Genomic DNA, 26468 nt, shown 5'->3' with positions numbered 1-26468 from the left:
CACATGGAAGACAGCCAGTCTAGCAGGACGGTTCTCGGTCCCTTGGCGGCCTTGGGGAGGGCCTCTGCCATGATGGGGGGGCCTTGGGGCCTCATTTGTATTCTCAGAGGCTGAAGCCCCCCAGCTCTGGCCATTTGGAATGTTGGTGGGCTTTCTGGAAACTGCTCCACTCCCGAGGACCAGGAGTTTCTTAGGCAGGAAGGTAAAGAGAGCTCCCAGATCCTGGTCCCAGGTTCATGCTTCCTTCATGTCTGCTGTGTAACGGCCTCAGCTCTCCCGACCTGTTGATCAGAGGGCCCGAGTCCATCCATCTGCTCTTCTCTCGCTGGTTTTGGGGGAATCTGTCTTGCAGCCACCATGGGGTGTGCACTGTGAGAAAGGGGCCCAGACAGCTTGATTACTTGGGTTTAGATCTTAGTTCCAATGTCACCTAAGTTATAAAACAAGCAAAATTAAAACCTCTCTGAACCTCAGATTCCCTCCCTGTAAAATGGGAATAATCACATCCCATGCCTCTGAAGTTTGGTGTGAGGAGTAAGTGTACAGTGCTTGGATTAGAGCCCATCACCTAGTCTGGGTGCTTGGGTGCTGGGTGGATGCCAGTCTTTTACTGGGAGTTGGATGGGAAGGCACAGAAATTGAGGCGGGGCGGGGAGGGGGTGGTCTTGCTCACTGAGTGTCCAAGAAGAGTGACCATGAGGAAGCTGAGAAGCAGCGAGGCCAGCTGGACCTTAACTTGTTCACTGAGCCCTGGAGGTTAGTCCCTCTCCTCATACCTTTCCAAACCCATCCCCAAATAGCTGTCCCTCCTCTCCCTTCCCCAGTTCTTACTGCTTCTGAGTTAGATGGAGAAATGCCTTCCTCTCTGGTTACCCCCATAAGGCCCTCCCTCCCGACTCTGGATTTTGATCCCCTCTTGTGCCATTTGTGAAATGAGGCACTTGGATGATGTGGCCCTAGACAGCTGGGCCCACAGTCTCAGTAGTGACCGCTTGCGAGTTAAGACCCAGACCAGTACCCGACCGGCATCTCCCTCCAACCTCCTGCTTCCAGATGAGGAAACAGTCTCAGAGCGTCAGGGCACTCTCCCAGGGCTCCAGGCTGACAGACAGCAGGTGCCAAGCCTTCCTATTTGCTCTCCTGCCTCCTGAAGGTCAAGCGGGTGGGGGAGAGGCTGGGCTTCCTGGAACCCCTCCTCTCCTATCTTCCCTTACTTCCTGCCCTGTCGCCAGCTCAGGCCTGAGACTCTGGGGGCTCTGGAAACATCTGCGAGTGTCCTGGTTTCAATACCAGCAAGCGATTGTGTGGGAGCCCAGCCTTTCCTTCAATTCAGGCTGCAGACTTCTCCCCTCGAGCAGCCCGGAGAGGATGGGTCAGAGTCCCCATTGGGCCCTGCCCAGAAGGAAGCCTGGCCTGCCAAGGCTGGAGCAGCCATCCAGCCCCTGCGTCTCCTGCAAACCCCGTTTCCTATGCCCCTTCCCCCAGTTCTCCCCATCCACTCCCAACGACTTTGGCAATCACAGAAAATACCAAGAGCTTTTGTCTTTCTTCCCTGCTAACGCAGACACACCTTGGCTTTATTTGTCTAGATTTTCCATTTCCTTTTCTGAGAAATCATCAGAGCCCTGCACATCTCTCTCATCACAAAGAAAGCTGGGGGCCGAGGGCAAGTTCTGAGTCACCACCGGAAGAGCTAGTGAGGAAGACTGGGGACCCAGCTCCCAGGTGACCCCGCTGTGCTCTATCTGACCCCGCTTCAGGCAGAGATGACCACTTGAGTTGGCCTTTCATAGGAACAAACCTGTTTACGAGTGAAGGGCCTCGGGCGGGGGCAGTGACCTCCCAAGGCCTGTTGGTGTGAGGCTGACCAAGTCTCTCTCCTCCTGGGTCATGGTCGTGTTCTGAGGCCATATTGGCGTTCCTTGCTCAGCCCTAGCTCCCACTGTCCCTGGTCTGGAGCTCTCTGAGGCCACAGTCTCTCCACCCCTGGCGTGGGTGCTCCCTGAGTAGGCAGGGCCCAGGCCTCCCCCTCCACACCAACTGGGATGGGAAGCAGAGTTTCGGGTGGCGAAGAGAAGATAGACTCATACAGGATGTCCCGGGCGTGAGGGGGGCGCTGCGCCATCCCACCTCCACCAGTGCTCCTCTGCGGGTCTGAGCCAGCAGAGGAGAGAGGGGCAGTGGGGAGCCTCCCCACCTCTGCTGTAGCTGGAAGCCCACCCCATTCCATCCCTCCTTCGGCTTGGTCTTTCCTCTCCGCAGACCACCTCCCTTCCTTTACATAAACAGGTTTGTCTGCCATGTCCCCTCCTCCGGGAAGCCTTTCCTGATTATTGGGAAGAGGTGGGGTTCTTCCGCTGCCCACAGGTCCACCTCACCCCTTCCTGAGGCTCAGGCCCTGGCCTTAGCTGCCCTCTTCTGAACACTCAGGGTTGAGTGGTGAAGCCTCAGAGCTCCAGATTTCCCTCTGTTGTCAGGGCCCTTGAGCCAACTAGTGTCTGAGCCAGTAGGTGGTTGGAAGGCCCATCTCCCGTGGGCATTGACCATGGTGTTGACTCAGGCTGGGCACAAGGAGCACTGTGTCCCTCAGGGGTGCATCTCATGGGGCTGCCCAGACTCAGTCCCTCTCACGGAAAGGCCTGCTGTGCCCCTAAAATATAGCCTGTTTCTCAAATCTCCTGATGGTGAGGGCTGCTTCATCAATTCCCTGGGCAGCCAGAATCAGGGGAAAGACTTTCTCCTGATAACAGAGAGCTGTGTCTGTTATCATACAGTAAGAGTAGGTAAACACTTCTTTCCTTTCTTGCCATGGCTTCCAGGAAACTCCGATGGAAAATGATATTCGGTTGTGATCTTTCTCCTGTATCATGAGAAGGTTCCTTCCTTTCTGTGTTTGTATTTTAACTAGACTCAGATCAGGAGTTTATTTTGCTTGCCTGTTTTCGTAACTCAGCTCCTTGCAGCTCAAGGTCCTGAGACCAAGGGTCTTGGGACCAGCAGCATTGGTATCATATGGGAGCTTGTTACAAATGCACACTCTTGGGCCCCACCTGATCCGCTGAATCAAAATCTGCATTTTAACAAGATCCCTAGGGGATTCATGTTCCCATCAAAGTCTGAGAAGCACTGATGGACTCCTCAGATGCTTTGGGAACAGATGTAAAAGATATTTGAAATAAGACCAGTAATGATTCTCCCATTTCCTACCCTGATTTTTTCACCAACGAATTTATCTCTGCTGAAGCCTTGATCAAGCTGACCCCACCCCTTCATACCAGCCCTGCCTCTGATTTTGGTCCTCAGTTATACTCTCTAGCAGGCTTAGGTCACTGAGGAGATGGAATGGGAGTCTTCTTAAGTTGTCATCTATAGGATGAGGCAGGTGGTGGGCATGTGCCCCAGGACAGGGGACCCTCCATGGACCAGCTGTCTGCTCCCTCATGAATCAAGGTCATCTTTCTACAGTACTGGGCTCTGGGCAGTGGCTGCTCCTGGCTACTCCCGGGGGTAATGGAATTGTCCTGGTGTGATCTTGCTGGGCTTGGGCTCCCTACCACCACCAGCACAGAAGGCCAGAGAGACTTGGGGATGGCCCCTCTGACACATGATAGGCCCTGAAAAATAGTCCTTAAGCCCCCACTTCTTTTGCAAAAAGCTGTTGCTGGTCAGTGTTAGGGGGCACACTTGGTCTGTGGCCCTGAAGGGCAGTGCTGGTGAAGGTGGCAGCATTGCTGGGAAGTGACATATAAAGAACCACTCATTAACCACAAGAGCTCCTCACCAGGAGCAGATGAGAGGTTCCTAGGGGGAGAAGTAGCCACAGAGGAGGTCATAGCCCTGTGGCAGGGAAAATATTAAGAGCTTCCCAGGTCTGATGAAATGCAATTTTTAGGCAGCCTGTACGATCCCTTCGGATTCTGAGATTCTATGATTCAAAGTCCTCTTCCTCCAAGAAGGCTTCTATGACTTCCCCTGCCCTCACTGCTCACTCCCTCCCCGCCAGCTGGTAACCTTGCTCAGGCTCTTCTCTGACTGCTTTGTACTTGTGAGTCTGGGCCCCCTCAAGCAACCTGGTAACTCAAGTCTAGGTCTCCCCCTCTGCCCCCTTGTCCTTTGATTGGCAGCGTAGAGATGACAGACAGATGAGAGGAAGGTGGCGGCAGCTGATCCAGGTCAGTGGGTCCCTTTACCCACTGACTCAAAAAATAGCCACTTTCCGGGCATCTGGCTCTTGAACATGGAGGGCTCAGAGGAAGACTTCTCACCACCTCTTAACCTGCTGCCAACATTCTACTTATTTGCTTTCAGGCCTGACCCTGCCTTGGACAGAGGCAGGATTGACACGAGGGGACCCAGGGTTCCCGAGTTTAGGGCAATACTGCCTCAGCTCCTCAGGTGCTGGCTCTTCAGAGGTCCCAGTGGTGTCAGCCTGGAGGGGGTGGTGGGGAGGGGCGAGTCCTGCCTCTCTCAGGAGGCAAGTCCTTCCTGGTCACTGTGTGCTTGCCTGACTGCCGCTCTGACGGTGGGGAAAGGGCTTAGGCTGGGACTAGGTCACTGTGTATGACACTGGGAAACCACTTTAGTCTGTGGCCTCAGTTTACCTTTGTGCAATAAGGTGTTGATGACCTGGAGGTGCTTCTATCCTGATGGTCTAGTACTCAGGAGGTCAGAGATGCTCAGTCTTTGTGGCAGGGGGGCCCTGGAAAGGGTTATACAGGCACCCTGTGAGCTGACTTCCTAGGACTGTCTGGTATACCTATAAGACAGTAGCACAAAGCAGGAGGTGTGTGTGTTGGGGTGAGGCTGCTGGTACCGGAGGCTGAGGAGTTAGGGCCCTTGCGGGGCCCAGGAGCCCAGGGCAGGGGGCCATGTCATCATTTTCTCATTAGGCAAGACAGCGATCCGCCTGTGTGAGATGATCTTGCTGGCCCTGTGGGCTCAAGGAATGTTGGCTTCACATGAATAGAATCCCCAGACTGGACCACAGAGGGAGGGGTCTCCGGTGGATGCGGACAAGGGCGGCTCTGCCTACCTCCTCCCACCGTCCTATACTCCCCCCACCAGCCCCAGCCCACAGAATTCTAGAAAATCAAAGAGTGAAAGGGGGGGTCCCCATAGCTGGCCTTGCCCCTTTTGGCACTGTAGGGGCTCAGCACACCCACCCTGACACTCGCTGGTGGGCTGGCAGCTGGCTGGTTCCATTCACCTTTGGAAACTTGCCCAAGCTGCCCTGCACAGTAAGCTTGCTCCCCACCTGGCTGTGAGCAGAGAACTGGGTCAGACTCAGTACCCATACCCACCCAGGGCTTGGGGGCGGGGTCCCATCTGGAGAGTAAGTGAGATAAGATAATTTCCAAGAGAGAATCCACAAAGCCACTATGTCACAGAAATGCCCACCGCTGCGTTCCTCTTGCCCTTGACTCCTCCTCTCCACCATTTAACTTCAGCTTCATGTTGAGGAGCAGAGGGAGGTCCTGGGCTTGTGAACAGCATGGGTGGCTGCAGCTGTGAGTGCTCGGAGGTGCCAGAGAGGCCGTGCAGATGTCCCCGGGCTCAGGGTATAGGCAGCAGAGGCTATAATGTACGTGGCAGAGTGTTTCAGAGGTGCAGGGGTTTGTGAGCCATGATCTATATCTTTACTCTGTGTGTTTGCATGTGTGTGCACGTGCAGGGGTATATATTTGGGCATGCACACGTGTTTGTATGAGTGCAACATGTGTTTTGTGTATGAAAACCAATGTGTGTGCATTGCGTATATATCCATATGCAAAGTCCATGTGTACATGTATACATGTGTGTGAGAATATGCTGTGTGTGTGTGTGTGCGCACATGCATGCAAGCCCGTTCACTGTCAGGGAGAAGGAAGGGTCAAACTGGCCTGTGTGGTAGCACCTGGGTCAGGTGTGACTTGGCAGGGCAGTCAAGAGGGGTGAAGGACTCACGATGAAGGAGAGAAATGCGCACACCGCTCAGCCCAGGACTACGCTTTACTTGTCAGAGGGGTCAGTCTGAGTGAGCACGGCTGGAGCGTGCCCATCTCCGGCCCCTCCCCGAACACTGTCTTTGGCCTCAGTGGTGGTGGTGGTGGCCAGGGTGGCGCCCCAAGCCGCACTGTGATTGTTGTGAGCTCGGGGTTCTTTTGCTTTTGTGGGTCCCTTCCTCCATAAAAAATACTAAATGCGGAATTTGATGACTTGGTGGATATAAAGACAAGTGTATTAATTGTGGTGGTGAGGCACAAGCACAGTGAAAGAGGAATTTCCTTAAAGCTCTGGAACCTGCAGGACCCAGGCAGTCCCACTGTGGGGCCTGGAGTGGGCATGACGTGGCACCAGCCGGCACCTGCTCCCACTGCTAGAACCCAGTGATGGTGTGCTTGCTGGAAACTCCACAGAGCCAGCGAGGCTTGGGCCCTAGGAAGTGCCCAGGTGTCCCAGCAGGGCCCAGAGGAGGCCATGGCATCCAGCAGGTGTGAAGGGAGCAAGAGATAGCTGGAGCAGGGTCCAGCAGCTGGGATGGTCCTCAGGAGGAGGCAGGGCCCTGTGAGATGTCGTGAGGAGGAGCAGAGGCAGTGGGATCCACAGGAGGGCAGGGAGACCACCAGGGCCCACACCAGGGCAGGGAGGGCACGGAGGCATCTAGGCAAGGGCAGGAGCAAGACAACAGGGAGCCTAGAGTCCTGGCCTGCTGGACTTACAGTGCCCACCTGGACACTCCCTCCGAACCAATGACCAGAGGTGAGGCTGGGGTGGCACAGGACATAGAATTCAGGCTCCCCCAAATATACCTTCCAGCTGCCCAGACACTTCTCTGAGTCCTTGCTGGAGATCAAGGAGGAGGTGGCCTCTTGTCCAGCAGAGAAGGGAGGAGGAAGAGGCTGGGTGAGGCTGGCAGACTGGGCCTTGGCAGGAACCTGAAGACCTGCCCTCCAGTCTTGGCTTCACTCTGACCCACCAAAGAACCTCGGGCACGTCACCTGGCCTCTCCGAGGCTCCGTTTCCCCATGTGAAAAATGAGGGCATCAGATCCCTTGTTCTCAGACCCCTCCATCAAGTCTTGATGCTTTGTGATCTAACCAGGAAAAGACAAGAGATGTTTGAGAGTCCAGGGCAGGAGAGTGTGTGGGTCTTGGAGAGTCGAGTGGGAGCTGCAGGGGCAGCCAGCCCAGTGGAGCAGGGGGTGCCCCGTGTGTGCCCAGGGTGAGGAAAGGCTCCAAACCCACTTCCCTGCCAGGTACCCAGTATGCTGAGTTCGGCTCCAGGTGGAGCCCCCTATCCTGCCAGTGCTCTCCTGAAGGGTGTGGTCAGCAGCTTGGGACAAATGGCACCACCAGCATTTTCTGGAAGTGAGAGATGCCGCCCTCCTCACCCGCAGGGCAGGGCTGGGGAAAACGTGACCTCACTCCCTCTTGGAGGACCTCATCCAGTCCTAGCAGACAGGGGCATAAGGGAGTGAAGGGGGTGGGGGCTGTCCCGTGTCCTCATTCAGGCCTATGAGCCTAGCCCAACGCCCCCAGCCAGGCAGGGGGGCAATTTTCCCATACTGTCTCACTGGATCCTCTTCTGTAGCTTCAAGTAAGGGCTATTGCTGGAGAGTTGCCGAGATGTCAAAATAGAAAATCCTGCTTTCCAGAAAGAGGTCTGACACTGTCCCACCCTCCCTACCTCCCCAACAAGCTTTGATATTATACAGGGTAGGCAGGGAGGGGGTGAGGGCAGCATGAGGAGAATTGAATGGGAGGCAGTAGTTTAGAAAATTACTAAATCGTTCCGCCTCTGGTGAATCACTGGTGGCCGCTAAATCCGGTTTTGATTTAAGGGGGATCGTGTGACGCCTCAATGGCCAGGAGTTATCTGTCACACAGGGAAGAATTCACATGCTTTCAGAGGTGGGTACCTTGTCTCTGGGGGGAGCTGGACAGTCAGCCAGCAGAAGTTTCCAAGATCATGTCTGTCATGCCCAGCCATGCATTCATTTCTGCTGGGGATACTGTGGATGGGGTGGGAGAAGACCCAGGCCCTTGGGCCCCACCTCACCCCACCAGGTCAGAAGGGGACAGCCCAGGATGGGGTGAGCTGTAGCTGTGGATACTGCTGTGGAGGAGGGGTCAGAGGAGGCTGGCGTAGGGAGGGAGCAGGAGACAGGGTTCACACGTAAACATCTGGGCAAAGTGAGCCTGGTGACTCAGGAACCTGGGTCTTTGTCTGGGGCTGGAAGGGGTGGTGGCAGGTGCCACACAGGGTGGTTAGTGGAGAGCCTTGAGGACATAGCCAAGGATTTGAGTCTCCGTTTTGGTCTCTGTACTCTGGGCTTTTGTCCCGCCTCTCCTCCCTCTTGGAGGGGAATGGCCATCCCTCCCAGGGATAATGACTCTGTGCTGGAGTCAAATCCTTGCTTCCCAGGCAATGGGGGCAGACAGGCCCCATCTGAGTAGCCCAGGTCAAGGTCAGGGTGGTATGGTAGCCGGTGCCCTGTTGAAGGGAAGAGATACGAGGACCAGAGGGATTCTCTGGGAGTGGGCATTCATGGCTTCTTCTCCAAGACCCCCAGAGACTTTGTCCTGTATCTCTACCCTACAAGAGTGCACTCTGCCAGGTTCAGAAAAGCCTGAGGGATTTTGGGGAATTCATCCAAGCTGCTGGTGAGCTGATGACGATCACGGCCAGTCTGCTGTCTGTGTCTCCTCCCACCTCGAACTCCATCTTCCCGGTGGGCCTTCTGGAGGGAATGAAGTCATTGTTCCCCACAACTCAGCCCATGGGTGGGGAATCCCTGTGGGCCCAGAAGGGAGGGTCCATCTGCTCGTCCCTCTGCTCTGCACTCCACAGAAGCTCCTGGCTCTAAGAGTGACGGCCTCGGCCACACCCGTGGGCGTCTTCCCCCTGCACAGCCCAGGGCAGATCCTTGGCCAGTGTGTGAGTCTCTGTGCGTCCACCTCTGGACCAAGTGGAGGTCCTCCCGCTGCATCCGGTGGGGACCGGGACCAGACGGCCCTGGGAACAGCCAGCTCTGACTGGAAGGCAGGTCTCCGGGGCACGTCAGGAAGAAGAAGGCACATCTGGAAAAGCGTTTGCTGAGGCCGCTGCTCCGGCAGGGCCAGACAGTGCCCAGGCCTCAGGGGCGGGGGAGGGGGGCAGCCCCCCCGCCCCTTATGTAGCCTGGCTCAGGCCTGTGGGTTCTGGAGGCCAGGCCCACACCACTGCCCATGGGAGGGCCGCGGAGCCCGAGCCAGGCCGCACAGAGGGAGAACCGGGTGGGGGAAGCGCTCTCCTTGGAGCCCAAGCTCCCCAGCTGGTGGGGCTGCAGGGTGACTCCCAGCTTCTCCATGTACCCACTCTCTCCTTGATGCTCCCTTCCCCATGCACCCCTGACCCTACCCGAATTATGTTGGGAAGTTGCAGGTGGTCCTCACACACTCACCCCTCACCCATCCTAGGGCCTCTGAGGCCAGCTTCCCCAGTCCTTGTACTTGTTCCTGGGCCAGCAGAACTGGGGTTTCCTCTTAGGGATCCTGCTAGGCTGGCAGAGAACCAGACTGGGGTTCCTGAGTCCCCCAGCTCTGCCATTCCTTGGCAAACCACTTACCGTCTCAGCCTCCCAGGGCTGTGGTGAAGACAGGCCTTCAGATAAAGGCTGTTTCCATTTTTTCCTTCCCTGGTTGGGCTGGATTTGTGGCCGACCAGCGACGAACTGTGGCTCCCCCTTCCCCATTGGAATGGTCAGGACATGGCCACAGAGGCCCTTTGGCAGAATGGGAGATGGCGGGCCAACGAGGAGAGATGCCTGCCATTATTCTGGAGATGCCTGCACTCTGATGGCGCCTCCTGCTGATGGCAGTGCCTTCATCCAAAGAAAGGCAGCTGCCACGCTGGCCTGGGAGAGGGGGTAGGAACTGCAGGGGGCTGGAGGGTACTGCCCCGAGGACCCTCGTATCATTCTAAGATTGGTGGCTGCCTAATTTCCCTGGGCAAATTGCTTTGTCACAACCCCTCCACATCCCCCATCTCCTGCCCAGCTCCAGATGGACGTGGGCCTCTGGCAAGTACACACACACACATATGCCCCCACTGTCACAAGCTTGGTCACCCACACAGAGCCTGCAGGCTCATATGCTGGGCTTCAGGGGGACAAGGAGCTGGGCCATTGGATTGTAGTTGTCCCCCAGTGCCCAGAATGGTGTCTGGCACTTGAAAAGTGCTCTATAATTATTTATTGGGTGAATTAGTACTTCCCAGGTGACCCTCACCCCCATGCACAGTAACACAAGATGCCTGGATCCTGACCTGGCCCGTGGACACTGTCACAGAACCCGAAGCCCACACAGGCCTGTGCAGACTCCTGTTCCTGTCTCCGGGGTACTGCGCCCCCACACCAGTCTGTCTAGTGGCCCCTGTGGGGCTGGTCAGCTCTCCCCCCGCTGCCTCCCTTGAGCCCTCCTGGCTGGGTCCCAGCACCTACCGGCGTCAGAGCTGGTCGCTGCCCAAGCCGAGGGTGTGTGTCCCTCCTTGGTGGACATGGAGTCCGTGTCTTGAAGGGAGCAGTCCTGCTCCAGAAGACCCTGCTCTGAGGTGCACCCCAACCTTGTCCTCAGAGCCTGGTCTGAGGGTAAATAGGCCATCCGCCAAAGCCTGAGAGTGCGGGAATCCCGGCCACGTGGAGGGAGCTCTGGTTGGAGGCTTGGAACTGACCAGAGGACCCTTCACTGAGGGGCATGGTGGCCACCAGCCCAAGGGGCCAGGGAGCAAGAGCCTCCCTGGGTGTGGAGAGCCGAGCTGGGGCTGCCCAGAGTGAAGGACGTGGAGGAGGTTCCGGGAAGTGGCCCAGTGGGGCTGGCTCCCTCTCTCAGACAGTTAATAAGGCACCAATTACCTCCGGCCACAGGGCTCTCTGGGCAGGCTGGGCCTGTCGCCACCATGCTGCCTCCCTGCCTCACGTCCACTCCATCCTGTATTTACAGACACTTAGGTGTGCTTAGGGGCACACAGCTCCCCGCAGCTCCACCCCAGAGGGCCTCCTCTCCCAGTAAACACCAGGCTGACCGCTGACTCCAGGGCGAGGGCAGCTCTGGTGCGCTGCAGTCAGGCAGCAGGGAGGCCAGTGAGGGCCAGCATCATCTTCTGCAGATGGCCCCTGGACACACGCAGAACTCAGAGAAGCCCTTCCCCTCACTGGGCCTCAGTTTCCCACCTGTAAAATGGGGAGAAGCCAGCATTCTCGTGGTGTAAATGAGGTAGGGCTGTGGTGAGGCAGGTAGGAGAGCGCTGGGAAGGCTCCTCCCTCGTGGGTCCAACCTCACCCTGGGCCCCACCTGGCTCCTCTTCTCACAGGATAATGTGCAACAGGCTGGTGGCCCCTCACCGGGCTCCTGGCCCAGGGATCCAGTTTCTTCTCATTTCCTCGGCTGCCTCCGGGCGTCTGGTTTGGGGCCGCACAGGGTAGAGGCTGGACTACGGGGCAGGGTGGGGGTGTGGATGGTCTGCAGGGCAGCCTCTGCCCCTCCCCTGCTGGGGACACTGTCTGATCCCTCCCCCAACTCTTCCTGCTTGCTCATCTTTCTCTTTTGGACTCTTGCCTCTGGGTCCAGTCCCGTCTCCCCTCTGTCCAGGTTGTCTCTTCATTCTGCATGCCCTCTCTGTCTCTCCTACTCAGCCAGACCCACCTCCCGGTCTCTGCCTGGGGATCTGGCCCTTTCAATTCCGCTTCTGCTAATTCTTCTTCTCTGTCCATCCTTCTCTCTCTGTCTCCTTTCCCTCTTCCTTCTCTCTGGGTCTTTCCGTCGTCCCTCACTTTCATGCTCCCTCGTCCCCACTGCCAACCCCAGGCCTCCAGTCTCCAGATTAGTCTGCCATTCCTTCTGTCTCCCCTGTGGTCCGCCAGAGTGACAGTCTTTGAGACGAATATCCTCACCTGCCTTCCTTTCCCTGCTCCTGCCCCGAGATCATTTGCTCAAATTGCTCCAGAAGCTTGAGGGCTCCCAGAGTGGGGGCCTTCCATATTCTCACCTATCTCAGGCCTGCCCTTGACCGGAGTGTTGGGGGTGGTCCACAGACAAGCTCTCTGTACCCTCTGGTGTTGCCGGGTCTCCATCAGCTGAGATCTGGCTGGTGGGGCTGGGGGCCCTGGGCTATTCCTACAGTGACATCCAGTGGCCAGGTCTGAACCAGGTGTGGGAGGCGCAGACAGCCCCTAGGAACCCCAGGACCTGTGGGCTCCAGGATAACGTCACTCTAGAGTGGGATGGGGATGCCAGGCCAGCAGGGTCACGGTGCCCGCCTCCTGGAGGGCAATGTCCATCTACTGATCCCTGCCACTCACCCTGCCCTGTCCATCGGAGGCCTGGCTTTGCCCTCCGGCACCCCTGAGCTTTGCACACAGGGCGGGGACACCTGGATTTCTCTGGCCCCCTGAGTGGGGCCAACTTGGAGGAATTTCTCAAAGCCTATTAGAGCAGTGGCTGCCTCCTGCCTGCCTCCTCGGGCTGGGCAGGGCTGAGGGCGGAGGGAGAGAGGGAGGGAGGGGAGAGAGGAGGAAGGAAAAAAAGTTGGCAGTCCGACAGCAGAGCTGTGTCTGCATCCATCGCTGAGAGGAGGCCTGTGCAGTGTGGGGCGGGCCAGGAGCAAGGAGAGGCCTTCCTCCCTTTGTGCTCCCCCCTTCTCCTCCCCCCGGGGCCCTATAAATAGGCCCAGCCCGGGCTGTGGCTCAGTTCTCAGAGGGAGGCGAGCACCAGGCAGCGGTCTCAAGCCAAGCCCCCTGCCAGCATGGCCAGCGAGTTCAAGAAGAAGCTCTTTTGGAGGGCGGTGGTGGCCGAGTTCCTGGCCATGACCCTCTTCGTCTTCATCAGCATCGGTTCAGCCCTGGGCTTCCACTACCCAATAAAGAGCAACCAGACGACAGGTGCAGTCCAGGATAACGTGAAGGTGTCACTGGCCTTTGGGCTGAGCATCGCCACGATGGCCCAGAGCGTGGGCCACATCAGCGGTGCCCACCTCAACCCAGCTGTCACGCTGGGGCTTCTGCTCAGCTGCCAGATCAGTGTCCTCCGGGCCATCATGTACATCATTGCCCAGTGCGTGGGGGCCATCGTCGCCACTGCCATCCTCTCGGGCATCACCTCCTCTCTGCCCGACAACTCGCTTGGCCTCAACGCGGTGAGTGGGGTGGCCCCAGGCTCTGGGGGCTCTAGAATGGTGCTGAGATGGGTTCGTCTCATCCTCACCCATTGTGCAGATGGGGACACTGAGGAACAGAGAGGATGAGAGGTTGTGGGAGGTCAGGCAGAGCTGTACCTGGAACTCAGTAGAGTCTGTTTTTTGCCAGGCACTGTGGGAAGCTGAGACCCAGAGCATAATGGTCTTGCCAATGTCCCCTGCGGGTCTCTATTGTGGGGAATAAGCTCTGGAGGCAGCTAACAGTGGGGCCAGCAGCTCCTCACCCCTGGGCTGCAGTTTCTTCCCCTCCCTCCGCTCAGCCCCGTCTGGGCAGCGGCTCCCTCCCCCACGCAGCCTGGACCCTCTTACACTCTGCCTGCTGCCCCCAGTCTCCCTGGACCACACGTCCAGCATGTCTGCAGCTGGCCATACAATCCTGTGTGAGCAGAACTCTCCCAGAGGGGCTCCTTGAGCATCTAGGCAGCCCCACCTTCACACAGGTCCCCAAACAAACTGCCTTCAAGGAAAAAGCTCCTCTTGCTCTGCTGGCTCCGGGAATGGGACAAAGATGGGAGGTAAAAACAGTTTCAGGACAGCCTGCAGGTGACTTTCCTGGATTGTAGCAAACGGTGGGGGCCAGAGCAGGGACATCTCACCTCTGCTCTGATGGAGATGCACATCTTCCATCTCTGGGTCTGCTGTCTATCACCGGACACAGAGAGGTGTGGCGCGTCTATTTGTGTCTGTGAGCAGTGTGTGCACATGTGGATGCCGGCATGGGTCTCCGAACCTGTGAAAGCTGGCTGTGTTACTTCTGAAAGTGTATCTGTGAGCGTGTCAGTGCTGTGGTGTAAGTGTGTCTGGAGGTGAGCGCATACCTGCGTGTGCCCACTGCTCAGCCCTGACCTGGGGGCACTCATGATAAGCAGATGTGGGCGACTGGGTGGAAGCTGCGGAAAAGAATTCCTCCCGGGCTGCTTAGCACAGCTAATTGGCCGTTGGCAGGCAGCTGCCTGCTGTCGCCGACCTGGGCTTTTCCAGACCCTCAGCCAAGTGCAAACTCAGACCTGGCTTGGGCCACAGCAGGGGGAAAATTTGGCCTGAGAGGCCAAGGAAGGCTTGGAGGAGGTCTCAGAGTGCCCAAGGAGCTGTTTTCACAGGGAGGGAGAAAGAAGGAATCAGATCAGGTCTGGGTTGGCGGGGCCTGGGCAAGGCAGGCGGGTGTTGGGACAGTGAGGGAGCCGGCCAAAGGCTCCACAGAAAGAGCGGCAGGGTGATTAGACAAGCAAACGTCCTCCTGCTTCCCAGCCAAAGTCCAGATCCTGGTGCTACGGCTGCAAACGTCCGTGCAGAGGGCAGTTGGCATGACCCTGCCAAGCAGGGATTAGCACTCCTTGTGTCACCGTGACACTTCACCCACTCCAGGATTGAAGGTTAGCCCTTTGGGCTGGAATTTAAACTTTAGTCAAGGAAGATGTGGTCTCCATGGATGTAAGGTCCTCCAGGCCTGTCTCTCTAGTGGGGGCAGAGCCGGGCAACCTCAGGGCGTGCCCACGGAATAGGGTCAGGATCACCGCGGGGCTCAGCTGGGTATGATGGGCAAGGGGAAAGATCCTTCCTGGGGGTGAATAGAGTCTCCCCAGGCCTTCTGGCCCCCTCTTGACCTTCCTTCTCCAGGATGGGTCAGGCCAGGCATCTGCTGGTGACTCTGTTCTCTCACACAGGCATCCCAGGCAGACTTGAGGAGGGCAAGCATCCCTGTGCAATCTTGATCTGGCCACACCCTGATTCAGTGTCTTTTCCCCTTGCCAGCCTCCATTTTTCCAGTCTCCCCAGTACCTGAGCTGGGCGGGTTTGCAGGAGAGGGAGAAAAGGGAACTCAACCCTGGGCAGGGAAGCAGACAAGTTGGGTTCAAGGCCTGGCTGCTTACTTGTTGACTTTCTTGGAGCTGAGAGCCCTTAAGTCTCCAAGAGGGGACCTAGGTCTCTTGATATCTCTTGGCCACACCCATACTGCCAGCAAGCTCACTTTGTGGACTTGAGTTTATCACTCTTCACAGGAGGGGCTGGCTAAGAGGAGTCCAAGAAGTGCCAGGCTGAACATAAGGGCAGTAAATACTGAGGTGGGAGCCCAGGGATTGCCCTGGCCCCACCATGGAAGTTTGGGGTCCAGAAACACATGTCTTGGGCTGAAGAACTCAGGAAGGGTTCAGGACACTGAGCCTAGGATCTAAAGGGGCCTGGGAGGTGGCCTCAATGCCTCAAGAAGGGCAGAGACCAGTCTACACAGCAGGTGACATGCTCTTTCCTCCAAACTCCAGGAGAAGTTTCCCCTAGCCCCTTGAGTCCCGGGCCTCTCCCAGCCCAAACCAGTCGTTGGCATGGAGATTTTCAAGGAGAATAGGGAAAGAAGTGGCAGGAAGTGGTTGGAGTGAGTCAGGGGGTGTCCCATGGTGACATGTTGGAGAAAACTTTCTCCTCACTGAGTCAGGGCTCAGGATATGCCCTGGAGCGACCATGGACCTCTCACCATCCTGCCACATCCTAGCTGGTTCTCAAAACCAGACCCTGAGTTTATTTCTAGAGTGAAAGACAGGCAGCAGCTGGTGCCTGGCCTGCCCTGTCCTAGTTCAGATACCAATACAGTATGATTTTAGGCAAGCCACCTCATCTGTGTGGTCCCGGGTCCCATCTGTGGAATGCGTGTATCGCAAGGCGTGGCTGGGAGCTAGGAAGTGGAAGATGCTCTCGAACCTTGAAATTCTGACCACTCACTGGCTCATTTCACTCTTCCCCTCTCTTGCTTGCTCACCCATGTCTGCTGCAAACATGGCTTTCACTACTGCAGACTAAATTTGGGGCTGAGTCAGGCCGCTCCCTGCTCTGAGAAGTCCATGGTCCCAAGCAAGATAAGGCCGCTGCGCATCTGTCAATGATAGGGGGCAGGAGGCAGGTGTGATAAGACGTGTCAGGGCACCTGGGAACTTCTGACCTCGAGCTGTGGTGAGGGCCAAGAGGCCTTCAAGGAAGAGGTGTCCCGGGAGCCTAAAAGTTGAGATTCCAGGGAGGAAGGAAGGGGTTTCCTGCAGAGGAGGTCATGGTCTGAGAATCACAGGGTGTGGCTGATGTGGTGGTCGGGTTGGGAGGTGGATCATGGTGGGAGGCTGGAGCTCTAGAGAGCAGTGAGGATTCAGGATTCAGGTCAGTGTCTGCCTGCGTCCTGGAGCCTGTGGATTCAGCCCCTTTGGGAGCTCAGGCAGAGTGCAAACCTCCCTTATTTGGGGGTCTTTTCTCAGCCCCATTGAAGATGGGCCTAACTGCCTGGGGAACCACTTCTACTTGTTGCATCTGGGACCTGGCTTTAGCCCCAAACTTTCCACTTCCCCAGCTTCCTGAGCCTCCGTTTCCCCAGCCACAGAATGAGGGCACTTCCAACCCCCGAACCCCTCTTCCCCACGCCACCAGGTCTTCCAGCGTTGAGAGCCCTCCGCCTCCCCCGGAGTTGAGGGTGGACTGGGGAAAGGGAAGCCAGTTTTCCAATGGCCCTGTCCAGGGAGTGGGCTGGGGGCTGGGTGGTGGTGCCACAGATGGGACATGTAATTACTGTTTCCAGCCAGAGCCCGATGAGGGGGAAGCGCAGAGAGAGGCAGGAGTTTTGCGGTGGAGACTTTCCTTACCATGGAAAATTCTGAGGCGGTTTCCCCATTAGAGCCCTTGGAGCCGCCCTGCCAGCCCCATGTCGTCCATCATGACACTGGCCCCTAACCAGGGCTTGCTCTGGGAATCCTCCTGTGAAGAGATTATGCCCTGAGAGGGGATATGGCCCACCGGGGTCCCTCAGTCTGAGGGACAAGGATTCACCTTGTTCCATTGTTCTCCCCAACCCAGGTCACAGCCTTCCCTCACTGCATTAGCTGACTGCAGGCCAATCGCATGCGGTCTCCCCCAACCTGACCTCAGGCCCACATGTTGTTCCCCACTTTCTCTGCAGCCCCACCCAGCAGGGTGCCTTTAGCCTTACCCTCCTAGGGCTTCCCCCAAGCAGCTCAGACATGCCCCCTGCCTGCACCTTGAAGACTGGCTTGGGCAAGCTTTCCTGGAGGCACAAGGAGCCCTTGGTTTTTGCTGGCAGAGCCCCCTGGGGGCCATGGTCCCTGCCCTCTGGAAGAATAGATGTATCTGAGGTCTCCTGAATGGGTGTGGGCTGAGCCCACACAACTGCAGATAAGGGCAGGCAAAGTTCCCTCAGCCAGACCCTCCGTCCGGGTTCAGAGGGGCTCCTTAACCCTGGCGGTTCCCCGGGGGTGAGTGAGGGGCTCCCTCCACACATCCGAGGAGCTGCGGGCCAGTGGGTGAGTACACCCTGAGGCTGAAAACAACTCACAAGCTGATAGAAAAGGCAGGAAAATGCCTGTTTCCACGAGCACGTGCTTTCAGTGCCTGAAACCCCACCATCAGGACAACCCGGGGCTGGTGTCTGCTCAGGGTAAAGGAAGAACTTACTATTGTAAATTGGGGAGGGACGGCTTCCAAATCAATAAGTTCCTGGTCACCAGGGCTGTGCAGGTAGGGTGTGTCGGGCAGCTGCGGCTCTGAGGCATGTCGGGGGGCAGTGGTGGGGGCCATCTAACAGTTCCAGGTGGGCGGGAGGCCCTATGACAGGCTCTGTGCCACGCGGAGACCGGCCGTTCACACGGCCAGGTGGGAATCCTGCACTCAGGACCCTAGCCTGGAGGATGACTGCAGGTCTTGAGGGAAGGGGCCCCATGTCAGGCAGCAAGGAATCCTAGAGACAGTTTGGGGCTATAATCTGGGCTGAGGCCTCCATTTTACTGATAAGGAAACCACGGCTCACAGATGGGTGGAGTCACTCAGTATTGTGCAGCAGATGATGGTGGAGCAGGACTGTGACCCCAGCCGCCTGCCTACAACCCTTGAAAATCTCTGCAAATTGCACATACTTAACGCTGCACTGGCAGACATGTGTGCGTGCACGGTCACAGCGATATGATGCACACAGGCGCGCGCGTGCACACACACACACACACACACACACACACACACACACACGGGCGGGCGTAAAGCACATTTTGAAGCCTGGGTGGTCCCCCTCAAGCCCTGGGACCCTAGGAGGGTGGAGTGGGGGCCCCTCAATGGTACCTCTTCCTTTCCCAAGCAGGAAGGCGGGGGCTGCCCTCGAGCAAGGAAAGAAAGGAGGAGGGAAGGAGGAAGCCCTTGCTTTGTGTATTGTTCCTTGTCAGGGAGATGAAATGTCTTCTGAGAGCAAATAAAGGGCGCTTTGAGACCTGCTTCTTTCTCTCTTACTCAAGGGTGCTTCCATCCCTTCTCCTCCCCCATCCCCAGCCAGCGGTGGACATGTATGTGGGAGGGCAGCACATGGGGACAGGGTGACAACTCAGAAATGCCACTAGACTCACAAGACAGACACCGAAGGCCACACAGAGAGCCCTCCCCACCCCACCCCTAGAGCCCACCTTTGTAAGAGACGGCGTCCTGCCTAGTAGGGTTAATACATGACTAGTTTGAATGTCCCCTGTGGGCTGAAAAAGAGGGTATATTCTTGAATTTGGAAGTGCAGGGCTTATGTATTTTCCTTAAATCAAGCTTGTTAGTTATGTGGTTCAAATCTGCCCTGTTCTTGCTGTTTATATTATTGACACTTCCCTCCGTCGGTTTCTAAGAGAGAGTTGTTAAACCCCTTCACTCTGGCAGTGGATTGATCATTTTCTTTTTGTAATTCTGTCAACTTTTGTGTCACCTATTTTTAGGTTGTATTCTTTAGTGCATACAGGTTGAGAACTTTTATAACTGTTAGATAGACTTTTCACTTACTTAGTGTCTAATAAACCTCTTAATGTCTAAGGAAAAAGAAAAGAGTCACACCTGGACATATGTGGTCACCCAGAGACTCTGTAAAGAGCAGTGTAGAGAGACACAGAGAGGCACACAAAGTCATGGATACCCAGAGGCACATGCGCACTTGAAAAATCACTGATGAAAGGGTGATACTTGGGGAGGGGGCTCATTGAGGTCTCCCTCACTGGGATACTGAGTCCTGCAGGCAGTGGGTGAGTGGGGCAGTCCTTGATGTCTTGTTCTTTAATGGATGCCCAGAGCCCAGCCAGGCCTGGTTCAGGAAGGGTGGGACACCAGGATGCTCAGGTCATGCTGGGGCCTTGGGCCTCAGAAGTTACTTTGATCAGTCTGCTCATGGGCAGCAGGGAGAGGAGGGTTCGAAGTTCATTGCCTAGAGAGGTCAGTTCTGTGCCACCCTGGGGCCTGGGATACCCTGGCAGCTACAGAACATCTTCTGCCAGCTCCTCAGTCTAAGGTGGCAACAGGCAGGACCTCTAGCCAGGTGCATAGGTAGCCAGCACCTTTGCCTGTGAGCGTAGGCAGCATAGACTCTGGGGCAAGAATTCTGGTGTTGCCATCTCCTTCCTAGGCCTTGACCTCCACGTCTGTAATCTCACAGAGTCTTGAGCAGGCTGCTCTGCAAGGTCCACAGAGACTAATACTGGCCTGCAGTCTCCCAGCTAGAAAGCAAATGAACCAGCCCTGGCTCCGGAGAACTTCCCTCTAGAGTGGGTGGAAATGCTAGAAAATTAACATAATCTGCCACTTCTTTTGGGGGAGAGGGCCTACACCGAACAGCTTGGGGGATCTTACTTCCCTGACCAGGAATCGAACCCAGGCCCTCGGCAGTGAAAAGTGCAGAGTACTAACCACTGGGCCTCCAAGAAATTTCCTTGTCTGCCCCTTCTGTCTCCACACAGTAAGTGTCCCTTCGAGGTCTGGGCAGGGAGATGAGAAGGTGTCCACATTCTATCCCCACTGAGCTCCCAGGCCAGGGCTTCTGAGGCACCGGATAGGCGACAGAAAGGTTACTTTTCCGCAAGATTTGCAAGCTGTTTAGTGAAGGCTTGATGAGTGGAAGCAGAGGTTAATTCCAGCCAGGGACCTGAGAAAACTTCTTGATACTGAATTGGAATTGATGGTGGAATCTGAACTGGACCTTGAGAGTGAGCTTCAATGGGTTTGATACAAAACTGGAGAGTTTGCATCTTTCTGATGCTTAAGATTAAATGTCTGGCTTTTTCTCTTATTTATACTTGTGCTCCGAAAATTGTTACCCTTTTTTTTTTTTTTTTTTGGCCTTAATTAGTGAAATATAAGACCTAGGCTGGGCAAAATGCTCTGGGGATGTGCAAACTTTTTTTTTCAATAACAAGTAATCACAACTGGGATTAGCCCTATTTACGCAATTGTGTCATTTTCAATAGGTTGTAAACAGGAACACGGGCTTCTCAGGTGGCTCAGGGGTAAAGAATCTGCTTGTCAAACAGGGGATGCTGGTTCGATTCCTGGTCTGGGAAGATCCCCTGGAGAAGGAAATGGCAACCGGCTCCAGTATCCTTGCCTGGAGAATCCCATGGACAGAGGAGCCTGGAGGGTTGCAGTCCATGGAGTCGTAAAGAGTCAGAAAAGACTTAGAGACTTAGCAACAAAATCAGAACATAGGGTCTGAATTTTTACTTGCTCTTTTCTGGACGTCAAACTTCAGCAGACCTTAAACTATCCGTTTCAATTTGGAATGATTGATGTTTTTTTTTCAGATGTAAGTAGCACAACTTCTTAGGCAGTTGAAAGAGAGATCACAGAAGCAATCAGGGGAGGCTTCCTGCTGATGGTGGTGGTGGTAATGGGTTTAGGGAGAGGAAATTTACTAACCCATGTGGTTCTGGGCAGTCAAATTCTAAGGGCTCTGGGCCGCTAGGATGAGGTGCATCTTAGAGTCCCCAGGGCAGGTATCACTTCTTGTGGACTGGGCTTGGCACCAGGGCCCCTGGTCTGCCCACTTTGCATGAAAAGTGGTGTCCTTGGGCAGAGCAGGAGCGGAGAGGCTGAGACCTGGTTAAGAACCCGGGAGAGATGAGCTCGCCCAGACCACAACTGTGATGAGTGCGGTGGGGATGAGGAGTATGAGGCAGGAGCCACTTAGAGTGATCATTCCATTAATCAGAGTGGAAAGGCTGGTTTCAGGACTTCTGCCAGCTAGCAATTAGGCCGACCCTGGAGAGCAAAGGAGAGCGCGCGGAGGCGCGAGGGAGGAGGCGCCCCGAGCTTCCCGAGCGCTCAGACACGAGGGCAGCGGCAGGTGTGAATGTGATGGGCATTGGTGCGAGTTGCCTGGCCTCACCAGCCTGGCCTCCGTGGAGCCTATCTCCGCTCCAGGCAGGCCTCACTCTACTCTCCAGACTCCTGAGCAGCACAGCCCCTCCTGTTCTGCCTGCCCCACCTAGTTCTGGGGATAAGAGAAAGAACCAGAACAAAGCCACAACTACCCTGAGCCTGCCTGCCTCTGCAACACTTCAAATGCCCCAAGACAGCCCCTCCCCCTCCACCCCACACCTTAGAACCTCTGGCCTCTCTGGAGAACGGGAAAGGGAAAATTAGATCTACTTTACAGATGGGGAAACTGAGGACCAGAGAGGGGCAAGACCATGGTCATGGTGCCAGCAAGTAGGAGAGCAGGGACCTGAACTCAGGGTCACCTCTATAGCCCCACACTGGGGTGCAAAGAAAGCTGGGTATTTCCCAGAGGGCTGGCTGAGATGAGGGGCTGCAGCCCTGGGGTCGGCCAGGAAAAGTGTGCAGAGCTGGGGCTGCAACGGAGGAGAGGGGATATGAGTCATTTTCCCTGTGATCCAGGGTGGCAGACAAAGGCGGGAAGAGAATTGTTCTTGTAAGATGGCCTCAGGGTGGGGCTGTGAAAACCTCTGGATGGTGGAGGGGTGCCCTCCACCTAGGATTCTGCAAAATGCCCTGTGGCCTTGGAGACACCCCCATCCCGCTCAGGAAGAAGGTTCAAGTTCAGTCTTATTTGGACACACTAGCCCTGCCTGGGAGAAGGCAGCCTCCGTGGCCACATTCAGGCATATCTGTGAGGGGGCCTTGACGCACGTGGCCCAGGTCCCCTGTGTGGGCATATTTGGCCCCTGGGACTGACCCCCACATGGGGGATGGTGCAGGGGCTTCTTGGGGAGGGGTCTCCTGGCTGCAGCTGCAGAGGGAGGGCTCTGGTGACCTCATGGCAGCTCCCATTCCCTTCTTTTTCCATGAGTCATGTTTCTAAAAGTGGCCCAGGAGCAAGTGGGAGCCAGACGGTGGTGGCGGGGCCTGTGTGGCCAGGAGGGAGAAGGAGGGGGCAGATAGGGAGGGTGGGGCCCAAAGGAAATGGGAGAGAGACAGCGGAGGGCAGAGACAGACAGAGGTGGGAAGGAGACAGAGGTGGGGGCTGCGAGGAACACAGGCTCAAGGGAGAGATGGACATGGGAAGCTGCGGCCAGCTAACTGCCGAAGTCCCTTTCCACCTCTGCAGGAGATGGGGTGGAATGCTCAAGATGTGGGGGTAAGAAGAAATGTCTCCAGGGGGCTCTCCTACCCATTTGCTCCTCTTCTTCTTTGACTGTCCCTGAATGTCCCTGATCATCTCTTCCCATTTCTAGGGCTTGCCTATCACCTATGGCCTTGGTTCCCCCAGTGTACCCTGGTCTGGATGTAGGTGGATGCAGAAGCACCATCCCGCCTCCAGGCCTCTCTGGCCTCTGGGGAGAATGCTGTGGGATTTAGGACAAGCTGGTCCTTCCTCGACAGGTGTGGGAGGGGCCAAGGCCTGATGCTCACTGCTGGCTGTATGTGCTTGAGTGTGGTGGATGCAATGGGCTCTGAGGGCACTGGAGGTCTGGCCTTTGGTGCCCGGGCCTAGGGGCCCTGGGACTCCATCCTCACTGCTCTGCTCACTGAGCTCGCCGCCCCTCTCCCCTACAGCTGGCCCCTGGCGTGAACTCGGGCCAGGGCCTGGGCATCGAGATCATCGGGACTCTGCAGCTGGTGCTGTGCGTGCTGGCCACCACCGACCGGAGGCGCCGCGACCTCGGGGGCTCTGGCCCCCTGGCCATTGGCTTCTCTGTGGCCCTGGGACACCTGCTGGCGGTGAGCGGCGGAGGCGGGGCCGGGGGGGGGTGTGCGGAATCTTCCCAAGTAGGAGTGGTGGTGGGGAGGGTGGAGCCAGGCTGCTGGGGGTGTCCTGTTGAGGGCAGAGGGTGGGACTCCGACAGGGCTCATTCCGCGGGTTGGGGGACCAGCTGCCCTGGAGAGGGACGCACAGGGCCTGGCTGACCCTCCTTCCAGGTCTGATGGTCACTGCCCTGTTTCCCCTCTGGTCTTCTTCCTCCATGTCACCCTCTCCCTCCCCCTCCCTCTGTCTCTTTCTCTCCATCTCCTCTCCTGTTCCCCCTGACCCTTCCCTCCCACAGATAGACTACACCGGCTGCGGTATTAACCCTGCCCGGTCCTTCGGCTCCTCGGTGATCACGCACAATTTCCAGGACCACTGGGTAAGCAGTGGGGCTGCTCGGTGCAGGTGGGAGGGAGACTTTGGTGCCTTATGGTAGATCCACCCCTGACCCTGTGACATCATCTCCCATCACAAAGGCCCTGAGAGATGGCCAGGGGGAGGAATTCGGGAAGATGAGACCTGAGATGAAGGGGTGGTGGGTTCACACCTTAGGCAGGGCAGTGTAGGCAGCCTCCCCTCCCAGATCAGACCATGGTCTGACCATTCCAGGCACGCTGAGTTGGGTCACACAGAAGCAAGGAGAAAACCACTACCTAAGTCCTGGCTTGGGCCAGTTGTAGCGGGTGGAGGGCTGCAGATGCTGAGATTCAGCACTGCCTTTTCTGTCCCAGGCACAGGTTGGGGAGCAGCCATGCAGTGGGAGGGTGGTGGGTGGGTCGGGGCTCTCATGGGAAGCAGGTCCCATCAGATGCCCCCTGAGCATGTCTGCTGTCTGTTCCTAGATCTTCTGGGTGGGGCCGTTCATCGGAGCAGCCCTGGCAGTGCTCATCTATGACTTCATCCTGGCCCCACGCAGCAGTGACCTCACAGACCGCGTGAAGGTGTGGACCAGCGGTCAGGTGGAGGAGTATGACCTGGATGCCGACGACATCAACTCCAGGGTGGAGATGAAGCCCAAATAAGGGGGCTAGGCCTGGGCATCCACCTGGGGGGTGGGGGGGCAGGGGAGGGCAGAGGGAGGGGAGGGGTGAAATCTGTATCATAGACACTCTGACAAGCTGGCCAAACTCACTTCCCGAAGATCAGCAGGGCCTGCATGGTTAAGCCTGACTTGGGACTGTTGCTATCACCTTCTTTCTCTTTCTCCTTTTCCCGGCTTTGGGGATCTCTGAGGACCAAGATTTTCCAATCACCCATTCCCTTGAAGTCACAAAGGAGGTGAAAGAGAGGGACCCACCTTGCTAAGTTGTCCTCTCAGAGTGTGATGTGAGGTATGCCAGAAAGCACGCCCCCCCCCATCCCAGAATTGCTCACCAGCTCATCTGCTGCAGGTGCCTGGGGCTCCTCAGTGATAGCTTTGTGCTTTTGAGCGTGGCCCTCTTTTCTGTAATGTGCACTTGCCCCAAGGATGCTCTAAGGGGGAGAGACCCCACCAAGTGCAGTGGTGGGGTCAGGGGGCAGTCAGAGCCCGTCCTTGCAGCCCGGCTGGCTTCCAGGTCCGCTCCCCCAGCTCCGGAAGTGCTATACGACCTTGGGAACGTCTCAATCTTGGGGACTCAGTGACTCCATCTGTAAAGAGGCAGGGGCAGGGAGAGCTACATGGGCCCGAGACCCCTCTCCAGAATTCTGTAAGTGTAGACACACTGCACGTTCTGGAAGGCCTAGTCTGGCCCAGCGCTGCTTCTTCCACTTGCCCAGTATTTACTTGTACCTACACATCTATGTGAACACATGTACATAGGCACACATGTTCCATAGCAAAGAGCAACAGATCATCCAACCGTAGGAAGTTCCCATTCCTAGGGAAGCAGAGCTGAGAGTGGACAGAGCCTGCTGTTGCAGAATGAAGATCATCTAGAGGGAGAGAGAGGAATGTCCGAGTTCCTTCACTGAGTTGTAGTTGATCTTTTCTACCTATCACTGTATCACCCTCGTCGTTATTTGGTTCTTCAGTTTTTCTTGCCAGTGCAGACACAGGTCAACATTATGTAGTGGCGGGTGTGTTGACTGAAGGACACTTGGTCATCTGAAGGTCAGCCCCTGGAGACAGTTGTCCTTGCTGGACCCTCAGCGAGGGTTCTGAGCCCCTAGCTGACAAGGTAGGAGGAGAAGCAGATTCCTCCCTTATTCCAGAGGTCCTGGTTGGAGGCACTGGGGGGAAGCTGGGTGACCTGCACAGGCTTCCCAGGCCATAGTCTTCCCTCTTCATTTATTTGGAGGGGAGAGTTGGTCTTGACCAAATGAAGTAGCTATGGCTGCAGCCCAAGGATAATTCCGTGCACAGTCTGTTTGTGGAGGCAGCTATCTACACATTCCATACCATTCCACCAGGGCCAGAGTAGGTCCCCCCATGCCCCACAGCCACGACGGTGACAAACACTGAGAGACACAATACATAGATATCTGGAAGCAGCAGGACAACCAGGAGGCCTTCAACGATCACAGCACATCATGACATCCATATACTCTCTCCTCCATTTCTGAGCAAAAGCTTCTAGTCCATTTAACAGAGAAAGAAACTAGGGTCCAAGGACCCAGAGCAAGATGATGATTTGGCAGGCCTAGCAGCCAGGGCCATGCCTCTGGCTACTCCCTGGACTGTGAGACTGGGCCCTCTTAGACCCAGATCCTGCATTTCTGCCTGGGTAATGGCCAGGTGCTAGGAAGGGTGAGGGGAGTTTTGGAGGGGAGAGGGGGCGCTCCATCCCGTCCTGTCCTGGCTGCTGCACACAGGACCCTGCATCTGTCTGCTCTGCATATACGTCTCTTTGGAATTGGAATTTCATTATATGTTAAGAAAATAAACATAATATAGGTCATCCAGACTCCTTGGAATGAAGGTTTTTCTTCTTTGGGCACCGTGTTCCCACAAGGGATCTCTGGGTCTGAGAACTTGGGCCCAGTCTGCGGAGGAGCCACTGCACCCGAGGACTCCTGGTCTCAGGGGGCGGACACAACCAGAGCTCCCTCTGAGGGACAATCAGCCTCATGCAGGATTGACGTGTGACAGCTTGAGGGTTCCCTCTGACCCCCTCCTTAGAACAGAGCCCGGGAGCACCAGGGACGCCCGGGCCACACTTCCTCTGGCCCTCCGCACATCTCTGACCCACCCGCCCTGGGGCTGGGCTCTGCTTGGGGGGCTCAGCCCTGGGGGCAGGGATGGAGGTGGACTCACTCATCAGAGTGAGGTTAGTGCCAGGTGCAGGGGAGGCTGGGG

At 56.5% G+C, this 26468-nt stretch overlaps 1 protein-coding gene and 1 long non-coding RNA gene across 3 annotated transcripts; one reads left to right on the top strand and one right to left on the bottom strand.

The window, feature by feature from the left end:
- Positions 1-5843: 5843 nt before the first annotated feature.
- Positions 5844-11852, bottom strand: LOC122674240. Its single transcript, XR_006334936.1, has 4 exons — positions 11310-11852; positions 10460-11188; positions 9587-9874; positions 5844-7072 (listed from the first exon to the last, which is right to left on the bottom strand). It is a non-coding gene; the product is annotated as an uncharacterized LOC122674240 (long non-coding RNA).
- Positions 11853-12579: 727 nt separating this feature from the next.
- AQP1 (aquaporin 1 (Colton blood group)) lies at positions 12580-26076 on the top strand. 2 transcript variants are annotated; one of them, XM_043872421.1, is made up of 5 exons: positions 12580-13149; positions 23002-23166; positions 23490-23570; positions 24034-24192; positions 24425-26076. In XM_043872421.1, the coding sequence occupies exons 1-5, from the start codon at positions 12760-12762 to the stop codon at positions 24494-24496; spliced, it is 867 nt and encodes a 288-aa protein (XP_043728356.1). In that variant the 5' UTR covers positions 12580-12759; the 3' UTR covers positions 24497-26076. The 2 variants fall into 2 exon arrangements, with proteins under 2 accessions (XP_043728356.1, XP_043728355.1); XM_043872420.1 differs by having other exon boundaries at positions 12584-13149; positions 24034-26076.
- Positions 26077-26468: the final 392 nt, after the last annotated feature.

Source organism: Cervus elaphus, chromosome 18, assembly GCF_910594005.1.
Source record: "Cervus elaphus chromosome 18, mCerEla1.1, whole genome shotgun sequence".
Classification (NCBI taxonomy): domain Eukaryota; kingdom Metazoa; phylum Chordata; class Mammalia; order Artiodactyla; family Cervidae; genus Cervus; species Cervus elaphus.
This window is presented reverse-complemented; position numbering and strand designations above follow the sequence as displayed.